The following is a 23,090-nucleotide window of genomic DNA, read 5'->3' as shown; positions in this document are numbered from 1 at the left end:
AGCATCAGGCCATCATTTATCCAGACAGTATTACCTGTTACCTATAGGTCATCATTTATCCAGATAGTATCACCTGTTACCTATAGACAGCATCAGACCATCATTTATCCAGACAGTATTACCTGTTACCTATAGGTCATCATTTATCCAGATAGTATCACCTGTTACCTATAGACAGCATCAGGCCATCATTCATCCATCCAGACAGTATTACCTGTTACCTATAGACAGCATCAGGCCATCATTTATCCAGACAGTATTACCTGTTACCTATAGACAGCATCAGACCATCATTCATCCATCCAGATAGTATCACCTGTTACCTATAGACAGCATCAGGTCATCATTTATCCAGATAGTATCACCTGTTACCTATAGACAGCATCAGGCCATCATTCATCCAGACAGTATCACCTGTTACCTATAGACAACATCAGACCATCATTTATCCAGACAGTATCACCTGTTACCTATAGACAGCATCAGACCATCATTCATCCAGACAGTATCACCTGTTACCTATAGACAGCATCAGACCATCATTTAACCATCCAGACAGTATTACCTGTTACCTATAGACCATCATTTATCCAGACAGTATTACCTGTTACCTATAGACAGCATCAGACCATCATTTATTCAGACAGTATTACCTGTTACCTATAGACCATCATTTATCCAGACAGTATTACCTGTTACCTATAGACAGCATCAGACCATCATTTATTCAGACAGTATTACCTGTTACCTATAGACCATCATTTATCCAGACAGTATTACCTGTTACCTATAGACAGCATCAGACCATCATTTATTCAGACAGTATTACCTGTTACCTATAGACCATAATTTATCCAGACAGTATTACCTGTTACCTATAGACAGCATCAGACCATCATTTATTCAGACAGTATTACCTGTTACCTATAGACCATCATTTAACCAGACAGTATTACCTGTTACCTATAGACAGCATCAGACCATCATTTATTCAGACAGTATTACCTGTTACCTATAGACAGCATCAGACCATCATTTAACCAGACAGTATTACCTGTTACCTATAGAGCATCATTTATCCAGACAGTATTACCTGTTACCTATAGACAGCATCAGACCATCATTCATCCAGACAGTATTACCTGTTACCTATAGACCATCATTTATTCAGACAGTATCACCTGTTACCTATAGACAGCATCAGACCATCATTTAACCATCCAGACAGTATTACCTGTTACCTATAGACCATCATTTAACCAGACAGTATTACCTGTTACCTATAGGCCATAATTTAACCAGACAGTATTACCTGTTACCTATAGACAGCATCAGGCCATCATTTAACCAGACAGTATCACCTGTTACCTATAGACAGCATCAGACCATCATTTAACCATCCAGACAGTATTACCTGTTACCTATAGACCATCATTTAACCAGACAGTATTACCTGTTACCTATAGGCCATCATTTAACCAGACAGTATTACCTGTTACCTATAGACAGCATCAGGCCATCATTTAACCAGACAGTTTGACCTGTTACCTATAGACAGCATCAGACGATCATTTAACCAGACAGTATCACCTGTTACCTATAGACAGCATCAGGCCATCATTCATCCATCCAGACAGTATTACCTGTTACCTATAGACCATCCTTTATTCAGACAGTATTACCTGTTACCTATAGACAGCATCAAACCATCATTCATCCAGACAGTATTACCTGTTACCTATAGACAGCATCAGACCATCATTTATCCAGACAGTATTACCTGTTACCTATAGACCATCATTTATTCAGACAGTATTACCTGTTACCTATAGACAGCATCAGGCCATCATTTATCCAGACAGTATTACCTGTTACCTATAGACAGCATCAAACCATCATTCATCCAGACAGTATTACCTGTTACCTATAGACAGCATCAGACCATCATTTATCCAGACAGTATTACCTGTTACCTATAGACCATCATTTATTCAGACAGTATTACCTGTTACCTATAGACAGCATCAGGCCATCATTTATCCAGACAGTATTACCTGTTACCTATAGACAGCATCAGACCATCATTTATCCAGACAGTATCACCTGTTACCTATAGACAGCATCAGGCCATCATTTATCCAGACAGTATTACCTGTTACCTATAGGCCATCATTTAACCAGACAGTATTACCTGTTACCTATAGACAGCATCAGACCATCATTTAACCAGACAGTATTACCTGTTACCTATAGACAGCATCAGACCATCATTTATCCAGACAGTATTACCTGTTACCTATAGACAGCATCAGGCCATCATTTATCCAGACAGTATCACCTGTTACCTATAGACAGCATCAGACCATCATTCATCCATCCAGACTGTCTTGTTGCTAAAACTTGTTTTTTTCCCTCCATTTTTCTACCAGCATTTCTACCATTTCCTGGGCCAACCCAACAACCTGACGACTCTGGACCTGTCCAACACAGACTGCTCTCTGGACCTGGTGAGTGAGACAATAGTCTGGTGTGTGTGTGTGTGTGTGTGTGTGTGTGTGTGTGTGTGTGTGTGTGTGTGTGTGTGTGTGTGTGTGTGTGTGTGTGTGTGTGTGTGTGTGTGTGTGTGTGTGTGTGTGTGTGTGTGTGTGTGTGTGTGTGTGTGTGTGTGTGTGTGTGTGTGTGTGTGTGTGTGTGTGCGCGTGCGCGTGTATGTGTGTTAGAAGTGTTTTCAATGTCTTGGTAAGTGGCAATATTTAACAAATTTTAAACTACTTTTTTAGGAGACAGTGGTCTGCGCGCAGGCAACAGGCAGGTTGATTGACAGGTCCGGTCGCCTAGTGATGGATTTTAATCCCGCTTCAGAAGCGGCATTACTTTACAGACAAGTGAAATGGCGTTCATGTCTCCAGAGAAGGTTTCGTGTCGGCGTTTAAAAGGCCGTAGTGTCGCCTACCCTAAAAGACAAAACAAACAGGCCGTAACCAAGGTGTTTCCGTGGAGCGACGTACCAGGATATCTGAATAGACTCATCGATACAGCCTACTGTAGTTTCATATGAGGAGACAAAAAATACCACCGCCCACTCAGAGGGAGGGAGAGAGAGGAGGGGCAGGCAGGCAGAACAATGTTCATTGATCTGGTAATCTGTGTCTCACTAAGTATTAGTGCGATTAGCCCTGCAAAGTTACCTAAAGTTACCCTAAAGTTACCTAAAGTTACCCTAAAGTTACCTAAAGTAACCCTAAAGTTACCCTAAAAGTTACCCTAAAGTTACCTAAAGTTACCTAAAGTAACCCTAAAGTAACCCTAAAGTTACCCTAAAGTTACCTTAAAGTTACCTTAAAGTTACTTTAAAGTACACCTAAAGTTACCCTAGTTACCTAAAGTAACCCTAAAATTACCCTAAAGTTAACCTAAGTAACCCTAAAGTAACCCTAAAGTAAACCTAAAGTCACCCTAAAGTTACCCTAAAGTTACCCTAAAGTTACCCTAAAGTAACCCTAAAGTAACCCTAAAGTAACCCTAAAGTCACCCTAAAGTCACCCTAAAGTTACCCTAAAGGTACCTAAAGTTACCCTAAAGTTACCTAAAGTTACCCTAAAGTAACCTAAAGTTACCTAAAGTTACCCTAAAATTACCCTAAAGTTAACCAAAGTTCGCCTCTTCCTCTCTGGTTTTATAGCCATATATTCTAATTAGACTATAACATGGAAAATTATGTTTTGAGATAACGGCACTGATTTTAATTATGTGTTGGGGGGGAAGATAAAACATTTGGTTATGGATTTCTCTTAACATTAAGGATCCCAACTTCGTTTAAATGTTTCCCTACGAGAACGTTTGATCAGTGATACATTGTAACCACTCCCATGAACCACCATGTCCAATGGGCCTTACCAGAACGTTTGATCAGTGATACATTGTAACCACTCCCATGAACCACCATGTCCCATGGGCCTTACCAGAACGTTTGATCAGTGATACATTGTAACCACTCCCATGAACCACCATGTCCCATGGGCCTTACCAGAACGTTTCATCAGTGATACATTGTAACCACTCCCATGAACCACCATGTCCAATGGGCCTTACCAGAACGTTTCATCAGTGATACATTGTAACCACTCCCATGAACCACCATGTCCCATGGGCCTTACCAGAACGTTTGATCAGTGATACATTGTAACCACTCCCATGAACCACCATGTCCCATGGGCCTTACCAGAACGTTTCATCAGTGATACATTGTAACCACTCCCATGAACCACCATGTCCCATGGGCCTTACCAGAACGTTTCATCAGTGATACATTGTAACCACTCCCATGAACCACCATGTCCCATGGGCCTTACCAGAACGTTTGATCAGTGATACATTGTAACCACTCCCATGAACCACCATGTCCCATGGGCCTTACCAGAACGTTTCATCAGTGATACATTGTAACCACTCCCATGAACCACCATGTCCAATGGGCCTTACCAGAACGTTTGATCAGTGATACATTGTAACCACTCCCATGAATCACCATGTCCAATGGGCCTTACCAGAACGTTTGATCAGTGATACATTGTAACCACTCCCATGAACCACCATGTCCCATGGGCCTTACCAGAACGTTTCATCAGTGATACATTGTAACCACTCCCATGAACCACCATGTCCAATGGGCCTTACCAGAACGTTTGATCAGTGATACATTGTAACCACTCCCATGAATCACCATGTCCCATGGGCCTTACCAGAACGTTTGATCAGTGATACATTGTAACCACTCCCATGAACCACCATGTCCCATGGTCAGATGGTGTTGCATCAAACAGGATAGACTAACATGCTGACCAAACTGGCCTCGTTGCGTGCGTGAGCATTGCAAAATAAATGTACACATACATGTCATTCAGTCATTTCATCCAAGTCCCTCCGTGTGTTAATGCCTAATGGCTAAAGCTGGTATCTGTGCTAATCCACTCCTCTGTATTATAGGTGTGTTAATGCTAATAGCTAATGGCTAAAGCTGGTATCTGTGCTAATCCACTCCTCTGTATTGTAGGTGTGTTAATGCTAATGGTTAATGGCTTTTAGCTGGTATCTGTGCTTATCCACTCCTCTGTATTATAGGTGTGTTAATGCTAATGGCTAATGGCTAAAGCTGGTATCTGTGCTAATCCACTCCTCTGTATTATAGGTGTGTTAATGCTAATAGCTAATGGCTAAAGCTGGTATCTGTGCTTATCCACTCCTCTGTATTATAGGTCTGTTAATGCTAATGGCTAAAGCTGGTATCTGTGCTAATCCACTCCTCTGTATTATAGGTGTGTTAATGCTAATGGCTAATGGCTATTGGCTAAAGCTGGTATCTGTGCTAATCCACTCCCCTGTATTATAGGTGTGTTAATGCTAATGGTTAATGGCTAAAGCTGGTATCTGTGCTAATCCACTCCTCTGTATTATAGGTGTGTTAATGCTAATGGCTAATGGCTAAAGCTGGTATCTGTGCTAATCCACTCCTCTCTATTATAGGTCTGTTAATGCTAATAGCTAATGCTAATATCTGTTCTAACCAATTACTCTGTATTCCAGGTGTGTTCTGCTCTCCTGAGGGGCTCCGTCCAGAACCTCTCTGTCCTCAACATGTCCAAGAGTGTATTTGCACATAGGTGAGACCCACGACATCCCATAATATAACAACCAGCAGTAGAGTACCACAGACCCTCTGCCTCAGCCATGGGGTCATCTCATCTTATCATAATACATCTCTTTTAGTCCTAGCATTATCTCATGTAGCTCATTCATTTGATCTCCACACATGGCCCAGTTGGTCACAAAGTGTTAGTTCTTGTATGGCTGCCACCAAAGACCCCATGTTGTGGCTTTGCAGCTGTATTCAGATAGTAATGTATTTAAATATGAATATATTAATATTTAGCTAGTCTGTGGGTGGTTGTCATTTATCAATGTGTCCGAACTCAGGAGGATGGATAGCTGTTAATTAGAGAAGCTGTCTGATGAGAACTTTTCTCAACTAGCCTACCTGGTTAAATAAAGGTCAAATTTAAAAAAAAAATGTTTTATATGATTTAATTTTCTGTTTTAATAATATCAATTCAATTCCCAGAGAGGCAATTACTGTAGAAACAACAACACAAAACTAAACTTTAAATGTTCCCAACCACGATTGACCCTGGATAATTAGATTAATATAAACAATTGATTCTTAAAAGTGGTAAAGCAATAGAATGGGAAAAGTTTTACCAGACTAGATACATATCAATCAAACATTTATTTTTTAAATAGACACTTACAAACAAATACAAGAACATGTTTCAGTACAATACAATATGCAAAAATATATAGATTTATTCAATGTCAATGCCGAAAAGGCTTTCGACCATCTTGAATTGGCTATTCGCTTCAAAACTTTGGAAGCTTTCAACTTTCCAGATGAAATAATGCATTTTTATAAAAATGATGAAATTGCTTTAGAATGGGGCACAAGACAAGGATGTCCTCTCTCCCCCCTCCTGTTTGCACTGGCAATTGAACCGCTTGCAGAAAGAATTAGACAGGACCCAAACGTAGCAGGTATCATCAGTATTGGTAAGCATTAGTATAAACTAAACTTATTTGCAGACAATCTCCTGATATACCTGATCAATATTGAAAACTCAATGCCTCCCCCCTCCCCTGCTAAAAATATTTTCAGAATACTCTAAAATCTTAGGATATAAAATGTACGTGGAAAAAAACTGCAATCTTTTAAGTAGACTACAAAAAATATCAAACACTTAGGATGCTTAATAATTGACAACAAACAACACATTTATAAAGATAACTTTATCCCTTTACAAAACAATATGAAAGCAGAACTAATTAAATGGAACAATCTTCCCATAAATCTAACAGGAAGAATAAACCTCTTCAGAATGGCAAAGTTTTTATACTTATTCTGGGTAATGCCAATTAGCCCACTGAAGACATTCTTTTAAAAAGTATACAAATAAAACTCATAGACTTAAAAGGAACATTTTTCATCTTCCTAAATCTGAGGTTTTAACATTCCAGACTTGGAATTGTATCAACTCTCCACCCAGGGCTTTCACTTGGGACAGTTAAATGTATAACAATATAACAAACTGGACATTCCCGTGGGTTCCTTCTGTTTCCAGCATAATTCCAGACAGGCTTTATAAAAGCTGTGGCTACAGGACAGAATGACAGGATCTCTGAAGATGCCACAGCAGACAGGACATGAGAAATCCTCCTCAGGAAGAGAACGTTTGGAGGCCATTTTCTCACACAGTGCCACTACCTGTTCTGTAACAGCTTCTGAAGAATACGTTCAGTTTCTCTCGACAATTTCCTCTTTTCAAGAGAAAGTAATCCACTGAAATACAGTCCTACGTCCACAATATCCACCCAACAGTGAAGCTACACACGGAGATGACAGTTCTGATGATGATATGTCCTTCTAATCTCTCTCTCTCTCTTACCATGTAAATTCAAATGTTGTGGATCCAACAGTGCTGAACACCAGAGAGATTAATGTTACAGTACTGACCTGTACTCAGCTTTACCCTCTGATCTGCACTTTACCCTCTGACCTGCACTTTACCCTCTGACCTGCACTTTACCCTCTGACCTGCACTTTACCCTCTGACCTGCACTTTACCCTCATCATGTGAGTCAAAGGCACAGTTTACAGGTAACCAGGAGTGGTTACAACCCTGATCAGCCAATCAGAGGTGTCCCTAACTGTTATCAAGGAACCTTACGTCATCCAATAAGGATTGGTTCAACTTCCTGATTTGTGTAGCAGGAAGATAATGATCTGAATGAAACAGTTTACAGGTAACAGTTTTTAATGCCTTAGCAAAACAGCAATCCATCCCTCACCTCCCTCTATCCCATGCCAGCAACATACCACCCTGCATACCACTGCTGGCTTGCTGCTGGCTTGCTTCTGAAGCTAAGCAGGGTTGGTCCTGGTCAGTCCCTGGATGGGAGACCAGATGCTGCTGGAAGTGGTGTTGGAGGGTCAGTAGGAGGCACTCTTTCCTCTGGTCTAAAAAAATTAATATATATCCCATCACCCCAGGGCAGTGATTGGGGACATTGCCCTGTGTAGGGTGCTGTATTTCGGATGGGATGTTAAACAGGTGTCCTGGCTCTCTGTGGTCACTAAAGATCCCATGGCACTTATTGTAAGAGTAGGGGTGTTAACCCCGGTGTCCTGGCTAAATTCCATCATGGACACCTAATAATCCCCAGTTTACAATTGGCTCATTCATCTCCTCTCCTCTGTAACTATTCCCCAGGTTGTTGCTGTAAATGTGTTCTCAGTCAAATTAACTGGTTAAAATAAGAGTTTAAAAATAAATAAATAAATTATTCCTCCCTCCATCTCCTTCTCCCTCTTCTGTCACTCACCCAGCCCTAGGGCGTGTACACACACACAAATAAACAAGGTGTGTACACACACCAACAATCTGCCATTCCTGTTTCTCCTTCCCCTACAGTATTCACCTCTCTCTCTCTCTCTCTCAATTCAATTCAATTCAATTCAAGGGCTTTATTGGCATGGGAAACATGTGTTAACATTGCCAAAGCAAGTGAGGTAGACAACATACAAAGTGAAAATATAAAGTGAAAAACAACAAAAATTAACAGTAAACATTACACATACAGAGGTTTCAAAACAGTAAAGACATTACAAATGTCATATTATATATATATATATACAGTGTTTTAACAATGTACAAATGGTTAAAGGACACAAGATAAAATAAATAAGCATAAATATGGGTTGTATTTACAATGGTGTGTGTTCTTCACTGGTTGCCCTTTTCTCGTGGCAACAGGTCACAAATCTTGCTGCTGTGATGGCACACTGTGGAATTTCACCCAGTAGATATGGGAGTTTTTCAAATTTGGATTTGTTTTCGAATTCTTTGTGGATCTGTGTAATCTGAGGGAAATATGTCTCTCTAATATGGTCTCTCTCTGTCTCTCTCTCTCTCTCTCTCTCTGTCTCGCACACACACACATCAACAATCTGCCAATCCTGTTTCTGCCTCCGCTACAGTTTTCACCTCTCTCTCTCTCTCTCTCTCTCTCTCTCTCTCTCTCTCTCTCTCTCTGTCTCACACACACACACATCAACAATCTGCCAATCCTGTTTCTGCCTCCGCTACAGTTTTCACCTCTCTCTCTCTCTCTCTCTCTCTCTCTCTCTCTCTCTCTCTCTGTCTCACACACATCAACAATCTGCCAATCCTGTTTCTGCCTCCGCTACAGTTTTCACCTCTCTCTCTCTCTCTCTCTCTCTCTCTCTCTCTCTCTCTCTCTCTCTCTCTCTCTCTCTCTCTCTCTCTCTCTCTGTCTCACACACACACACATCAACAATCTGCCAATCCTGTTTCTGCCTCCGCTACAGTTTTCACCTCTCTCTCTCTCTCTCTCTCTCTCTCTCTCTCTCTCTCTCTCTCTCTCTCTCTCTCTCTCTCTCTCTCTCTCTCTCTGTCTCACACACACACACATCAACAATCTGCCAATCCTGTTTCTGCCTCCCCTGCAGTTTTCACCTCTCTCTGTCTCTCTCTCTCTCTCTCTCTCTCTCTCTCTCTGTCTCACACACATCAACAATCTGCCAATCCTGTTTCTGCCTCCGCTGCAGTTTTCACCTCTCTCTGTCTCTCATACATTCACAAGCTGATCCTGGGACAGAGCTCTTTTCACAACCTTGGAACTCAACACTGAGATTTCTATCCACTTCACAGCCCCCTAAACTGAAAGGCCCACCATATATATATATATATATATATATATATATATATATATATATATATATATATATATATATATATATATATATATATATATATATATATATATATATATATATATATATATATATGGTATATATACTTCCAAAGTTGGTGTCCCTAACTGTTGTCAAGGAACCTTAAGTACTTATATACTTCCAAAGTTAAGGAAACAGTCAACTTTCGTTAGAATAGTCCTGTGAGCAATTTTCAATCTCCAAATTACAGGAGTAGAAGAGTCAATTATTTGGGCTACATGATGATGGCCATCCGTCAGCTGACATTTGACCCCTGATGCATCACTCTTTAGGGGGTCACTGAGGTCAGGCAGCACAGTAAAACTCTGACTCTGCTCTGCTGAATGTAATGTCAGCCTGGACTGCCCTTGTTGATGTTAGTGTATTGATATCAGTGTCAGGTTCAATGGGTAGGAAGGCTTCTCTCTAGATTGGGGGAAATAGAGGCATGGTAACCAGAAAAGGATTACTGTGAAACTACATCCTGTCCTCACTGAACTGAGCAGACCATATGACTACTGTGAAACTACATCCTGTCCTCACTGAACTGAACAGACCATATGATTACTGTGAAACTACATCCTGTCCTCACTGAACTGAACATATGATTACTGTGAAACTACATCCTGTCCTCACTGAACTGAACAGACCATATGACTACTGTGAAACTACATCCTGTCCTCACTGAACTGAACAGAACATATCGGACATCACTAATGATGTACAGTGCATGTTAGATCCATTATTCAGTGTTCTATTCTCAGTGTTCTGTTCTCAGTGTTCTATTCTCAGTGTTCTATTCTCAGTGTTCAATTCTCAGTGTTCTATTCTCAGTGTTCTGTTCTCAGTGTTCTATTCTCAGTGTTCTATTCTCAGTGTTCTATTCTCAGTGTTCTATTCTCAGTGTTCTGTTATCAGTGTTATGTTGTCAGTGTTCTATTCTCAGTGTTCTAACTCTTATTTGTCAAACACCTGGAGATTGATTTGTAGACAGAGTACCCTCTTTGCAGATCAGTCAGATTGACTACAGTAGTAGTGGGTAATGGTTCAAGGATAGAGATGTTTGTTTGTTTAAATCTGTATTACCCATCAGTCTCTCCTCACATCATTACCCCATCACAGTCTCTCACATCATTACCCCATCACAGCCTCTCACATCATTACCCCATCACAGTCTCTCACATCATTACCCCATCACAGTGTCTCTCCTCACATCATTACCCCATCACAGTGTCTCTCCTCACATCATTACCCCATCACAGTGTCTCTCCTCACATCATTACCCCATCACAGTGTCTCTCCTCACATCATTACCCCATCACAGTGTCTCTCCTCACATCATTACCCCATCACGGTGTCTCTCCTCACATCATTACCCCATCACAGTGTCTCTCCTCACATCATTACCCCATCAAGGTGTCTCTCCTCACATCATTACCCCATCACAGTGTCTCCTCACATCATTACCCCATCACAGTGTCTCTCCTCACATCATTACCCCATCACAGTGTCTCTCCTCACATCATTACCCCATCACGGTGTCTCTCCTCACATCATTGCCCCATCACGGTGTCTTTCTTCACATCATTACCCCATCACGGTGTCTCTCTTCACATCATTACCCCATCACAGTGTCTCTCCTCACATCATTACCCCATCACGGTGTCTCTCCTCACATCATTACCCCATCACGGTGTCTCTCCTCACATCATTACCCCATCACGGTGTCTCTCCTCACATCATTGCCCCATCACGGTGTCTCTCTTCACATCATTACCCCATCAGTGTCTCTCCTCACATCATTACCCCATCACGGTGTCTCTCTTCACATCATTACCCCATCACGGTGTCTCTCTTCACATCATTACCCCATCACAGTGTCTCTCCTCACATCATTACCCCATCACAGTGTCTCTCCTCACATCATTACCCCATCACGGTGTCTCTCTTCACATCATTACCCCATCACAGTGTCTCCTCACATCATTACCCCATCACGGTGTCTCTCTTCACATCATTACCCCATCACGGTATCTCCTCACATCATTACCCCATCACAGTGTCTCTCCTCACATCATTACCTCATCACAGTCTCTCTTCACATCATTATCCATCACAGTGTCTCTCCTCACATCATTACCCCATCACAGTGTCTCTCTGTGGACAGAGCTAGCCTATCACAGTGTCTCTCTGTGGACAGAGCTAGCCTATCACAGTCTCTCTGGAGACAGAGCTAGCCTATCACAGTCTCTCTGGAGACAGAGCTAGCCTATCACAGTCTCTCTGGGGACAGAGCTAGCCTATCACAGTCTCTCTGGGGACAGAGCTAGCCTATAAGGGAGGGTGTGGGAGTGGAGGACAAGCTGCTGTGTTTTATAAAAAGGATTCTACTGGCTTTCTATACACCATAATAATGAAGACTGTAGCCATATCAGGGCTACTGGGTTTCTATACACCATAATAATGAAGACTGTAACCATATCAGGGCTACTGGGTTTATATACACCATAATAATGTAGCCATATCAGGGCTACTGGGTTTATATACACCATAATAATGTAGCCATATCAGGGCTACTGGCTTTCTATACACCATAATAATGAAGACTGTAACCATATCAGGGCTACTGGGTTTCTATACACCATAATAATGAAGACTGTAACCATATCAGGGCTACTGGGTTTCTATACACCATAATAATGAAGACTGTAGCCATATCAGGGCTACTGGGTTTATATACACCATAATAATGTAGCCATATCAGGGCTACTGGGTTTCTATACACCATAATAATGTAGCCATATCAGGGCTACTGGGTTTATATACACCATAATAATGAAGACTGTAACCATATCAGGGCTACTGGGTTTATATACACCATAATAATGAAGACTGTAACCATATCAGGGCTACTGGGTTTATATACACCATAATAATGTAGCCATATCAGGGCTACTGGCTTTCTATACACCATAATAATGAAGACTGTAACCATATCAGGGCTACTGGGTTTCTATACACCATAATAATGTAGCCATATCAGGGCTACTGGGTTTATATACACCATAATAATGTAGCCATATCAGGGCTACTGGGTTTATATACACCATAATAATGTATCCATATCAGGGCTACTGGGTTTCTATACACCATAATAATGAAGACTGTAGCCATATCAGGGCTACTGGGTTTATATACACCATAATAATGTAGCCATATCAGGGCTACTGGGTTTCTATACACCATAATAATGAAGACTGTAACCATATCAGGGCTACTGGGTTTATATACACCATAATAATGTAGCCATATCAGGGCTACTGGGTTTCTCGCCTAATATCGCCTAGCTGTGACAGTATTCCCTGTATACTACACTATTGGCCTCGTTCAACACATCCTGATTGGTCACATTCTGTTTCACTGCAAGTGAAAGGAAACGGGAGAGCAGCGTTCAACTGTGGTTCACAAGGCTACTATACTATGGCCTCTCAGGTATCGTCTCTTGCCTGGGCTTACTATCCTCTCTTCTGTTTGTCTCCAGGAAAGGCAAAGATGTGCCTCCATCCTTCAAGCACTTCTTCAGCAGCGCCGTGGCCCTCAGCTGCATCAACCTTTCAGGAACCAAACTCCCTCCAGAGGCCTTGAAGTGAGCAGACTAACCATGCTCCCTCTGTCTCTGTCTGTCTCTGTCTCTGTCTCTCTCCTCTGTCTCTGTCTCTGTCTCTCACCTCTCTGTCTCTGTCTCTCACCTCTCTGTCTCTGTCTCTGTCTGTCTTTCTCTCCTCTCTCTGTCTTTCTCTCCTCTCTCTGTCTTTCTCTCATCTCTCTGTCTTTCTCTCCTCTGTCTCTGTCTCTCTCCTCTGTCTCTGTCTCTCTCCTCTGTCTCTGTCTTTCTCTCCTCTCTCTGTCTTTCTCTCCTCTCTCTGTCTTTCTCTCATCTCTCTGTCTTTCTCTCCTCTGTCTCTGTCTCTGTCTTTCTCTCCTCTCTCTGTCTTTCTCTCCTCTGTCTCTGTCTTTCTCTCCTCTCGCTGTCTTTCTCTCCTCTCGCTGTCTTTCTCTCCTCTCTCTGTCTTTCACTCCTCTCTCTCTGTCTTTCTCTCCTCTCTCTGTCTTTCTCTCCTGTCTCTGTCTTTCTCTCCTCTGTCTCTGTCTTTCTCTCCTCTCTCTGTCTTTCTCTCCTCTCTGTCTTTCTCTCCTCTGTCTCCGTCTTTCTCCCCCCCTCTGTCTCTGTCTTTCTCTCCTCTCTCTGTCTTTCTCTCCTCTCCTCTGTCTCTGTCTTTCTCTTCTCTGTCTCTGTCTCTGTCTTTCTCTCCTCCATCTGTCTTTCGCTCCTCTCTCTGTCTTTCTCTCCTCTGTCTCTGTCTTTCGCTCCTCTCTCTGTCTTTCTCTCCTCTTTCTCTGTCTTTCGCTCCTCTCTGTCTTTTTCTCCTCTGTCTCTGTCTTTCGCTCCTCTCTCTGTCTTTCACTCATCTCTCTGTCTTTCTCTCCTCTCTCTGTCTTTCTCCCCTCTCTCTGTCTTTCTCTCCTCTCCTCTGTCTCTGTCTTTCTCTCCTCTCTCTGTCTTTCTCTTCTCTGTCTCTGTCTTTCTCTCCTCCATCTGTCTTTCGCTCCTCTCTCTGTCTTTCTCTCCTCTTTCTGTCTTTCTCTCCTCTTTGTCTTTCTCTCCTCTGTCTGTCTTTCTCACCTCTCTCTCTGTCTTTCGCTCCTCTCTCTCTGTCTTTCGCTCCTCTCTCTGTCTTTCACTCATCTCTCTGTCTTTCTCTCCTCTGTCTCTGTCTTTCGCTCCTCTCTCTGTCTTTCTCTCCTCTGTCTCTGTATCTGTCTTTCTCTCCTCTCTCTGTCTTTCTCTCCTCTGTCTCTGTCTTTCGCTCCTCTCTCTGTCTTTCTCTCCTCTGTCTCTGTCTTTCGCTCCTCTCTCTGTCTTTCTCTCCTCTATCTCTGTCTTTCTCACCTCTGTCTGTCTTTCTCTCCTCTGTCTCTGTCTTTCTCTGTCTCCGTCTTTCTCCCCCCCTCTGTCTCAATCTCTTCTGTCCCTCCTTCTCACTTTCCCTCTCTCTCATCTCCTTCTTTCTCTCTCTGTGTCTCTTCTCTCTCTTACGCTCCCCTCCAATATATATTTTTTTCCTAATAGGAAATAGAGCTACAATAGAGAACACCTTCCTAATATTGAGTTGCACCCCCTTTTGCCCTCAGAACAGCCTCAATTCGTCAGGCATGGACTACAAGGTGTCAAAAGCGTTCCACAGGGATGCTGGCCCATTTTGACTCTAATGCTTCCCACAGTCGTGTCAAGTTGGCTGGATGTCCTTTAGGTGGTGGACCATTCTCGATACACATGGGAAACTGTTGAGCGTGAAAAACCCAGCAGCGTTGCAGTTCTTGACGTGTCTGGCACCTATGACCACTCCCTGTTCAAAGGCACTTTAAGCCTTTGTCCCGCCCATTCACCCTCTGAATACATAAAATATGTCACCCCCCCCCCCCCCCCCCGCCAGGCTGCCCTGCATCACGCACTCCTATCATCCATTACGCACACCTGCCTTCCCTCGTCACGCGCATCAGCGATATTGGACTCACCTGGTCTCACTCGTCACCTGTTATATTACCTCCCCTATATTTATCAGTTCCCCAGCTGTGTTCCCCACTTCTGCTTTGATTGTCTTTTGTTTGTGTTTCCTGTTTCCTGTTTGCTGTTCCTGTTCCTGTCTCGTTCCATGTCCGTTATTTATGAAATGTTTTAGTCCCCGTACCTGCTTCGTCTCTCCAGCGTCATCCCATGTGACAAACAATCCATGTCTCAATTATCTCAACTCTTATAAAACCTTCTCTGACCTGTCTCATCCCCTCCGTTTACTCTGACTGAAGTGGATTTAACAAGTGACTTTCACCTGGATTCACCTGGTCAGTCTATGTCAGGGAAAGAGCAGGTGTTCCTAATGTTTTGTACACACAGTGTATATTTCACTCTCTCAGCATCCCATAAACTAGACTGGATTATTCATCCCATAAACTAGACTGTATTCTTCATCCCATAAACTAGACTGGATTCTTCATCCCATAAACTAGACTGGATTCTTCATCCCATAAACTAGACTGGATTCTTCATTCCATAAACTAGACTGGATTCTTCATCCCATAAACTAGACTGGATTCTTCATCCCATAAACTAGACTGGATTCTTCATCCCATAAACTAGACTGGATTCTTCATCCCATAAACTAGACTGGATTCTTCATCCCATAAACTAGACTGGATTCTTCATCCCATAAACTAGACTGGATTCTTCATCCCATAAACTAGACTGGATTCTTCATTCCATAAACTAGACTGGATTCTGCATCCCATAAACTAGACTGGATTCTTCATCCCATAAACTAGACTGGATTCTTCATCCCATAAACTAGACTGGATTCTTCATCTCATAAACTAGACTGGATTCTTCATCCCATAAACTAGACTGGACTCGTCATCCCATAAACTAGACTGGATTCTTCATCCCATAAACTAGACTGGACTCGTCATCCCATAAACTCTACTGGATTATTCATCCCATAAACTAGACTGGATTCTTCATCCTGTAAAATAGTATTATTCATTGTTAGTCTCTATTATAAACCTAACCAATAGTGAGTCTGCCTGAAATGTATTAAACAATATTGTTGTCTTCCTTGCAGAGCTCTTCTGCTCGGTCTGGCTAGTAACCCCAACATCAAGGAAGTGTCGTTAGACCTCAGCTGCTGTGAGGTAAGAACACAGAGAGGCTACAGGAAGTGTTGTTAGATCTCAGCTGCTGTGAGGTAAGAACACAGAGAGGCTACAGGAAGTGTCATTAGACCTCAGCTGCTGTGAGGTAAGAACACAGAGAGGCTACAGGAAGTGTTGTTAGACCTCAGCTGCTGTGAGGTAAGAACACAGAGAGGCTACAGGAAGTGTCGTTAGACCTCAGCTGCCGTGAGGTAAGAACACAGAGAGGCTACAGGAAGTGTCGTTAGACCTCAGCTGCTGTGAGGTAAGAACACAGAGAGGCTACAGGAAGTGTCGTTAGACCTCAGCTGCCGTGAGGTAAGAACACAGAGAGGCTTCAGGAAGTGTTGTTAGACCTCAGCTGCTGTGAGGTAAGAACAGAGAGAGATAATTACCTCCACCTTCTCACAGATCTGTAAAATTACTCTGTTTTGTCAAAGAACGAATATGATTGTTTTTAGGCCCTTTAGCAAGACATGTAAACACAATGTATTTAGCTTTTCAGTTGTGGAAATAGATATGAAAGACAACTTTATTAGTCAGCGTGAGATAACGACAGAGGAAAAGTGTTTTAGTTGTTTTATCAATGTACTATACATCAATGACCTCTTCACTATAGTCCTATATGTCAATGACCTCTTCACTATAGTACTATACATCAATGACCTCTTCACTATAGTACTATATGTCAATGACCTCTTCATGTCCTAATATGTAACATTAAAAACATTAGCAGATCTGCTAAAGCAAGAATCCACCTCTTGTTCTGGTCCGGATATGTGGCATTTAGCTGAATGTTCTGGTCCAGATATGTGGCATTTAGCTGAATGTTCTGGTCCAGATATGTGATGTTTATCTGAATGTTCTTCGTCAGTTTAAGAATTCTAAAATGTGCACTAGCTTTGGCCTTGATGGTTTTTGGAGTGAACATCCCATAGCTCTGTCTGTTGTTATAGCTTCCTCCTCTCCAAATATACCTGATGAGTCTACTACAACTATATATAATGGATCACTTGGCGAAGCAAGAGAGAGAGAGGAACAGGAAGGAGATTGAATAGAAATGGCTAATTATGTCACGCACTCACACACACGCATGCACAGAAACACACACACACACACACTCTCTCGCTCTCTCCCCCATGCCCTAATCTACTAAAGATGTCTTTCCACAGATTCATTGAATACCACTGCAGCAGGAACCACAGTTAGCAAAATAATTTCACATTTTAAACCGCTGCTGAGCTACTAAATTATCTCTTGCCTTTCAGTCTTTCAGTGGGTGTAATAATGAACCATTGGTTTGAAGCAGTCTCACTGTGTGCTACAGTACTATATGTGTTCTTGACTGATTCCCAAATGGCACCCTATTCCCTATGTAAGTGCACTACTTTTGACCAGAACCCAATAGGTCCTGGTCAAAAGTAGTGCACTACATAGGAAATAGGGTGCCATTTGGGATAAATACTCTTGTCTAATTGTATGTGGATAGCTAGCTACTGGTCCCTGTATATCTCTGATGTGTGTTGTTCTCTCTAATAGCTAGCTACTGGTCCCTGTATATCTCTGATGTGTGTTGTTCCCTCTAATAGCTAGCTACTGGTCCCTGTATATCTCTGATGTGTGTTGTTCCCTCTAATAGCTAGCTACTGGTCCCTCTATATCTCTGATGTGTGTTGTTCTCTCTAATAGCTAGCTACTGGTCCCTGTATATCTCTGATGTGTGTTGTTCTCTCTAATAGCTAGCTACTGGTCCCTGTATATATCTGATGTGTGTTGTTCTCTCTAATAGCTAGCTACTGGTCCCTGTATATCTCTGATGTGTTGTTGTTCTCTCTAATAGCTAGCTACTGGTCCCTGTATATCTCTAATGTGTGTTGTTGTTGTTGTTCTCTCTAATAGCTAGCTACTGGTCCCTGTATATCTCTGATGTGTGTTGTTGTTGTTGTTCTCTCTAATAGCTAGCTACTGGTCCCTGTATATCTCTAATGTGTGTTGTTGTTGTTGTTCTCTCTAATAGCTAGCTACTGGTCCCTGTATATCTCTAATGTGTGTTGTTCTCTCCCCCTAATGCTGCTCTAAGCTTGGTCACTGTGTAAGTATTACCCTGACTAAAGACTGATAACGCCTGGCAATAATTCCAGCTAGGGAAGCTGCTGTTCTGTATCTACATCTATTGTTATCCCAGCCCTAGGGACGCTGCTGTTCTCTATCTACATCTATTGTTATCCCAGCCCTAGGGAAGCTACTGTTCTCTATCTACATCTATTGTTATCCCAGCCCTAGGGAAGCTGCTGTTCTCTATCTACATCTATTGTTATCCCAGCCCTAGGGAAGCTGCTGTTCTCTATCTACATCTATTGTTATCCCAGCCCTAGGGACGCTACTGTTCTCTATCTACATCTATTGTTATCCCAGCCCTAGGGAAGCTACTGTTCTCTATCTACATCTGTTGTTATCCCAGCCCTAGGGAAGCTACTGTTCTCTATCTACATCTATTGTTATCCCAGCCCTAGGGACGCTACTGTTCTGTTTCTCATATCTCATCTTGTCTCTCTATTGACAGCTCAGGTCTGGGGGGTCACAGATCCTGGAGGGATGCATCGCTGAGCTCCCCAACATCTCCAGTCTGGATATCTCTGACAACGGTAAGACAAGACAAGGGAATGCAGTTTAAAAAGCAGGGATGTATATAGGGTTGTGTGGGTGGCTGGGTATATAGGGTTGTGTGGGTGGCTGGGTATATAGGGTTGTGTGGGTGGCTGGGTATATAGGGTTGTGTGGGTGGCTGGGTATATAGGGTTGTGAGGGTGGCTGGGTATATAGGGTTGTGAGGGTGGCTGCGTATATAGGGTTGTGTGGGTGGCTGGGTATATAGGGTTGTGTGGGTGGCTGGGTATATAGGGTTGTGTGGGTGGCTGGGTATATAGGGTTGTGTAGGTGGCTGGGTATATAGGGTTGTGGGGGTGTCTGGGTATATAGGGTTGTGTGGGTGGCTGGGTATATAGGGTTGTGTGGGTGGCTGAGTATATAGGGTTGGGTGGGTGGCTGGGTATATAGGGTTGTGTGGGTGGCTGGGTATATAGGGTTGTGTGGGTGGCTGGGTATATAGGGTTGTGTGGGTGGCTGAGTATATAGGGTTGGGTGGGTGGCTGGGTATATAGGGTTGTGTGGGTGGCTGGGTATATAGGGTTGTGTGGGTGGCTGGGTATATAGGGTTGTGTGGGTGGCTGAGTATATAGGGTTGGGTGGGTGGCTGGGTATATAGGGTTGTGTGGGTGGCTGAGTATATAGGGTTGGGTGGGTGGCTGGGTATATAGGGTTGTGTGGGTGGCTGGGTATATAGGGTTGTGTGGGTGGCTGGGTATATAGGGTTGTGTGGGTGGCTGGGTATATAGGGTTGTGTGGGTGGCTGGGTATATAGGGTTGTGAGGGTGGCTGGGTATATAGGGTTGTGAGGGTGGCTGCGTATATAGGGTTGTGTGGGTGGCTGGGTATATAGGGTTGTGTGGGTGGCTGGGTATATAGGGTTGTGTGGGTGGCTGGGTATATAGGGTTGTGTGGGTGGCTGGGTATATAGGGTTGTGTGGGTGGCTGGGTATATAGGGTTGTGTGGGTGGCTGGGTATATAGGGTTGTGTGGGTGGCTGGGTATATAGGGTTGTGTGGGTGGCTGGGTATATAGGGATGTGTGGGTGGCTGGGTATATAGGGTTGTGTGGGTGGCTGGGTATATAGGGTTGTGTGGGTATATAGGGTTGTGTGGGTGGCTGGATATATAGGGTTGTGTGGGTGGCTGGGTATATAGGGTTGTGTGGGTGGCTGGGTATATAGGGTTGTGTGGATGGCTGGGTATATAGGGTTGTGTGGGTGGCTGGGTATATAGGGTTGTGTGAGTGGCTGGGTATATAGGGTTGTGTGGGTGGCTGGGTATATAGGGTTGTGTGGGTGGCTGGGTATATAGGGTTGTGTGGTTGGCTGGGTATATAGGGTTGTGTGGGTGTCTGGGTATATAGGGTTGTGTGGGTGGCTGGGTATATAGGGTTGTGTGGGTGGCTGGGTATATAGGGTTGTGTGGGTGTCTGGGTATATAGGGTTGTGTGGGTGGCTGGGTATATAGGGTTGTGTGGGTGGCTGGGTATATAGGGTTGTGTGTGTGGCTGGGTATATAGGGTTGTGTGGTTGGCTGGGTATATAGGGTTGTGTGGGTGGCTGGGTATATAGGGTTGTGTGGGTGGCTGGGTATATAGGGTTGTGTGGGTGGCTGGGTATATAGGGTTGTGTGGTTGGCTGGGTATATAGGGTTGTGTGGGTGGCTGGGTATATAGGGTTGTGTGGGTGGCTGGGTATATAGGGTTGCGTGGGTGGCTGGGTATATAGGGTTGTGGGGGTGTCTGGGTATATAGGGTTGTGTGGGTGGCTGGGTATATAGGGTTATGTGGGTGTCTGGGTATATAGGGTTGTGTGGGTGTCTGGGTATATAGGGGTGTGTGGGTGGCTGGGTATATAGGGTTGTGTGGGTGTCTGGGTATATAGGGTTGTGTGGGTGGCTCGGTATATAGGGTTGTGTGGGTGGCTGGGTATATAGGGTTGTGTGGGTATATAGGGTTGTGTGGGTGGCTGGGTATATAGGGTTGTGTGGGTGTCTGGGTATATAGGGTTGTGTGGTTGGCTGGGTATATAGGGTTGTGTGGGTGGCTGGGTATATAGGGTTGTGTGGGTGGCTGGGTATATAGGGTTGCGTGGGTGGCTGGGTATATAGGGTTGTGTGGTTGTGTGGGTATATAGGGTTGTGTGGGTGTGTGGGTATATAGGGTTGTGTGGGTGTCTGGGTATATAGGGTTGTGTGGGTGTCTGGGTATATAGGGTTGTGTGGGTGTCTGGGTATATAGGGTTGTGTGGGTGGCTGGGTATATAGGGTTGTGTGGGTGGCTGGGTATATAGGGTTGTGTGAGTGGCTGGGTATATAGGGTTGTGTGAGTGGCTGGGTATATAGGGTTGTGTGGGTGGCTGGGTATATAGGGTTGTGTGAGTGGCTGGGTATATAGGGTTGTGTGGGTGGCTGGGTATATAGGGTTGTGTGGGTGTCTGGGTATATAGGGTTGTGTGAGTGGCTGGGTATATAGGGTTGTGTGGGTGGCTGGGTATATAGGGTTGTGTGGGTGGCTGGGTATATAGGGTTGTGTGGGTGTCTGGGTATATAAGGTTGTGTGAGTGGCTGGGTATATAGGGTTGTGTGGGTGGCTGGGTATATAGGGTTGTGTGGGTGGCTGGGTATATAGGGTTGTGTGGGTGGCTGGGTATATAGGGTTGTGTGGGTATAGTATTTTCCTCCAGCCCAACCAACCCAGTAGTGCAGCTGACTCAACTAATATAATGATTTATTTAAAGACTGTGATTAGCTGATTGGTTGAATCGGGTGTGTCAATGCTTTGGCTCCCAGAATGCCTTTTTAGATGATTGGTTTGTGTTTCCTCCAGGTCTGGACTCTGACCTGTCCACTCTGCTGGTGTGGCTGGCCAAGAACCGATCCATCCGACACCTCTCACTGGGGAAGAACTTCAACAACATCAAGTCCAAGTACGATGGGGGGGGGGCGGGCTGGGTCAGCACTGGGGGCGGGCTGGGTCAGCACTGGGGAGGGCTGGGTCAGCACTGGGGGAGGGCTGGGTCAGCACTGGGGGAGGGCTGGGTCAGCACTGGGGGAGGGCTGGGTCAGCACTGGGGAGGGCTGCGCCAGCACTGGGGGAGGGCTGGGTCAGGACCTAATATCCTTACTGTCTGGCTGGAGATAGAAGCATTCACACAACACATCCCTTAACAAACACACAACACATCTCATATACTTAACAAACACACAACACATCTCTTAACAAACACACAACACATCTCTTAACAAACACACAACACATCTCTTAACAAACACACAACACATCTCTTAACAAACACACAACACATCCCTTAACAAACACACAACACATCTCATATACTTAACAAACACACAACACATCTCTTAACAAACACACAACACTTCCCTTATCAAACACACAACACATCTCTTAACAAACACACAACACATCTCTTAACAAACACACAACACATCTCTTAACAAACACACAACACATCTCTTAACAAACACTTAACACATCCCTTAACAAACACACAACACATCCCTTATCAAACACACAACACATCTCTTAACAAACACACAACACATCCCTTAACAAACACACAACACATCCCTTAACAAACACACAACACATCCCATATACTTAACAAACACACAACACATCTCTTAACAAACACACAACACATCTCTTAACAAACACACAACACATCTCTTAACAAACACACAACACATCTCTTAACAAACACACAACACATATCTTAACAAACACACAACACATCCCATATACTTAACAAACACACAACACATCTCTTAACAAACACACAACACATCTCTTAACAAACACACAACACATCTCTTAACAAACACACAACACATCTCTT

General features: G+C 43.5%; 1 protein-coding gene across 4 annotated transcripts in view; it reads left to right on the top strand.

Annotated features, from left to right (window-relative positions):
- Positions 1–23,090, top strand: part of LOC149984307 (F-actin-uncapping protein LRRC16A-like) — a 198,660-nt gene that overhangs the window by 115,733 nt on the left and 59,837 nt on the right. For all 4 annotated transcript variants that reach the window (XM_090219905.1, XM_090219918.1, XM_090219902.1 and 1 more), the window contains exons 14-19: positions 2,430–2,507; positions 5,584–5,660; positions 13,383–13,487; positions 16,516–16,585; positions 19,149–19,230; positions 22,061–22,160. In XM_090219905.1, coding sequence (XP_090076031.1) covers positions 2,430–2,507; positions 5,584–5,660; positions 13,383–13,487; positions 16,516–16,585; positions 19,149–19,230; positions 22,061–22,160 — 512 coding nt within the window. The remainder of the gene's footprint in view (positions 1–2,429; positions 2,508–5,583; positions 5,661–13,382; positions 13,488–16,515; positions 16,586–19,148; positions 19,231–22,060; positions 22,161–23,090) is intronic.

The sequence above is a fragment of the Oncorhynchus mykiss genome, chromosome 3 (assembly GCF_057628025.1).
Source record: "Oncorhynchus mykiss isolate SJ-2025 chromosome 3, ASM5762802v1, whole genome shotgun sequence".
NCBI classification, from domain to species: domain Eukaryota; kingdom Metazoa; phylum Chordata; class Actinopteri; order Salmoniformes; family Salmonidae; genus Oncorhynchus; species Oncorhynchus mykiss.
Note: the sequence above shows the minus strand (reverse complement) of the source record. Positions and strands in the feature narration are given on the sequence as shown.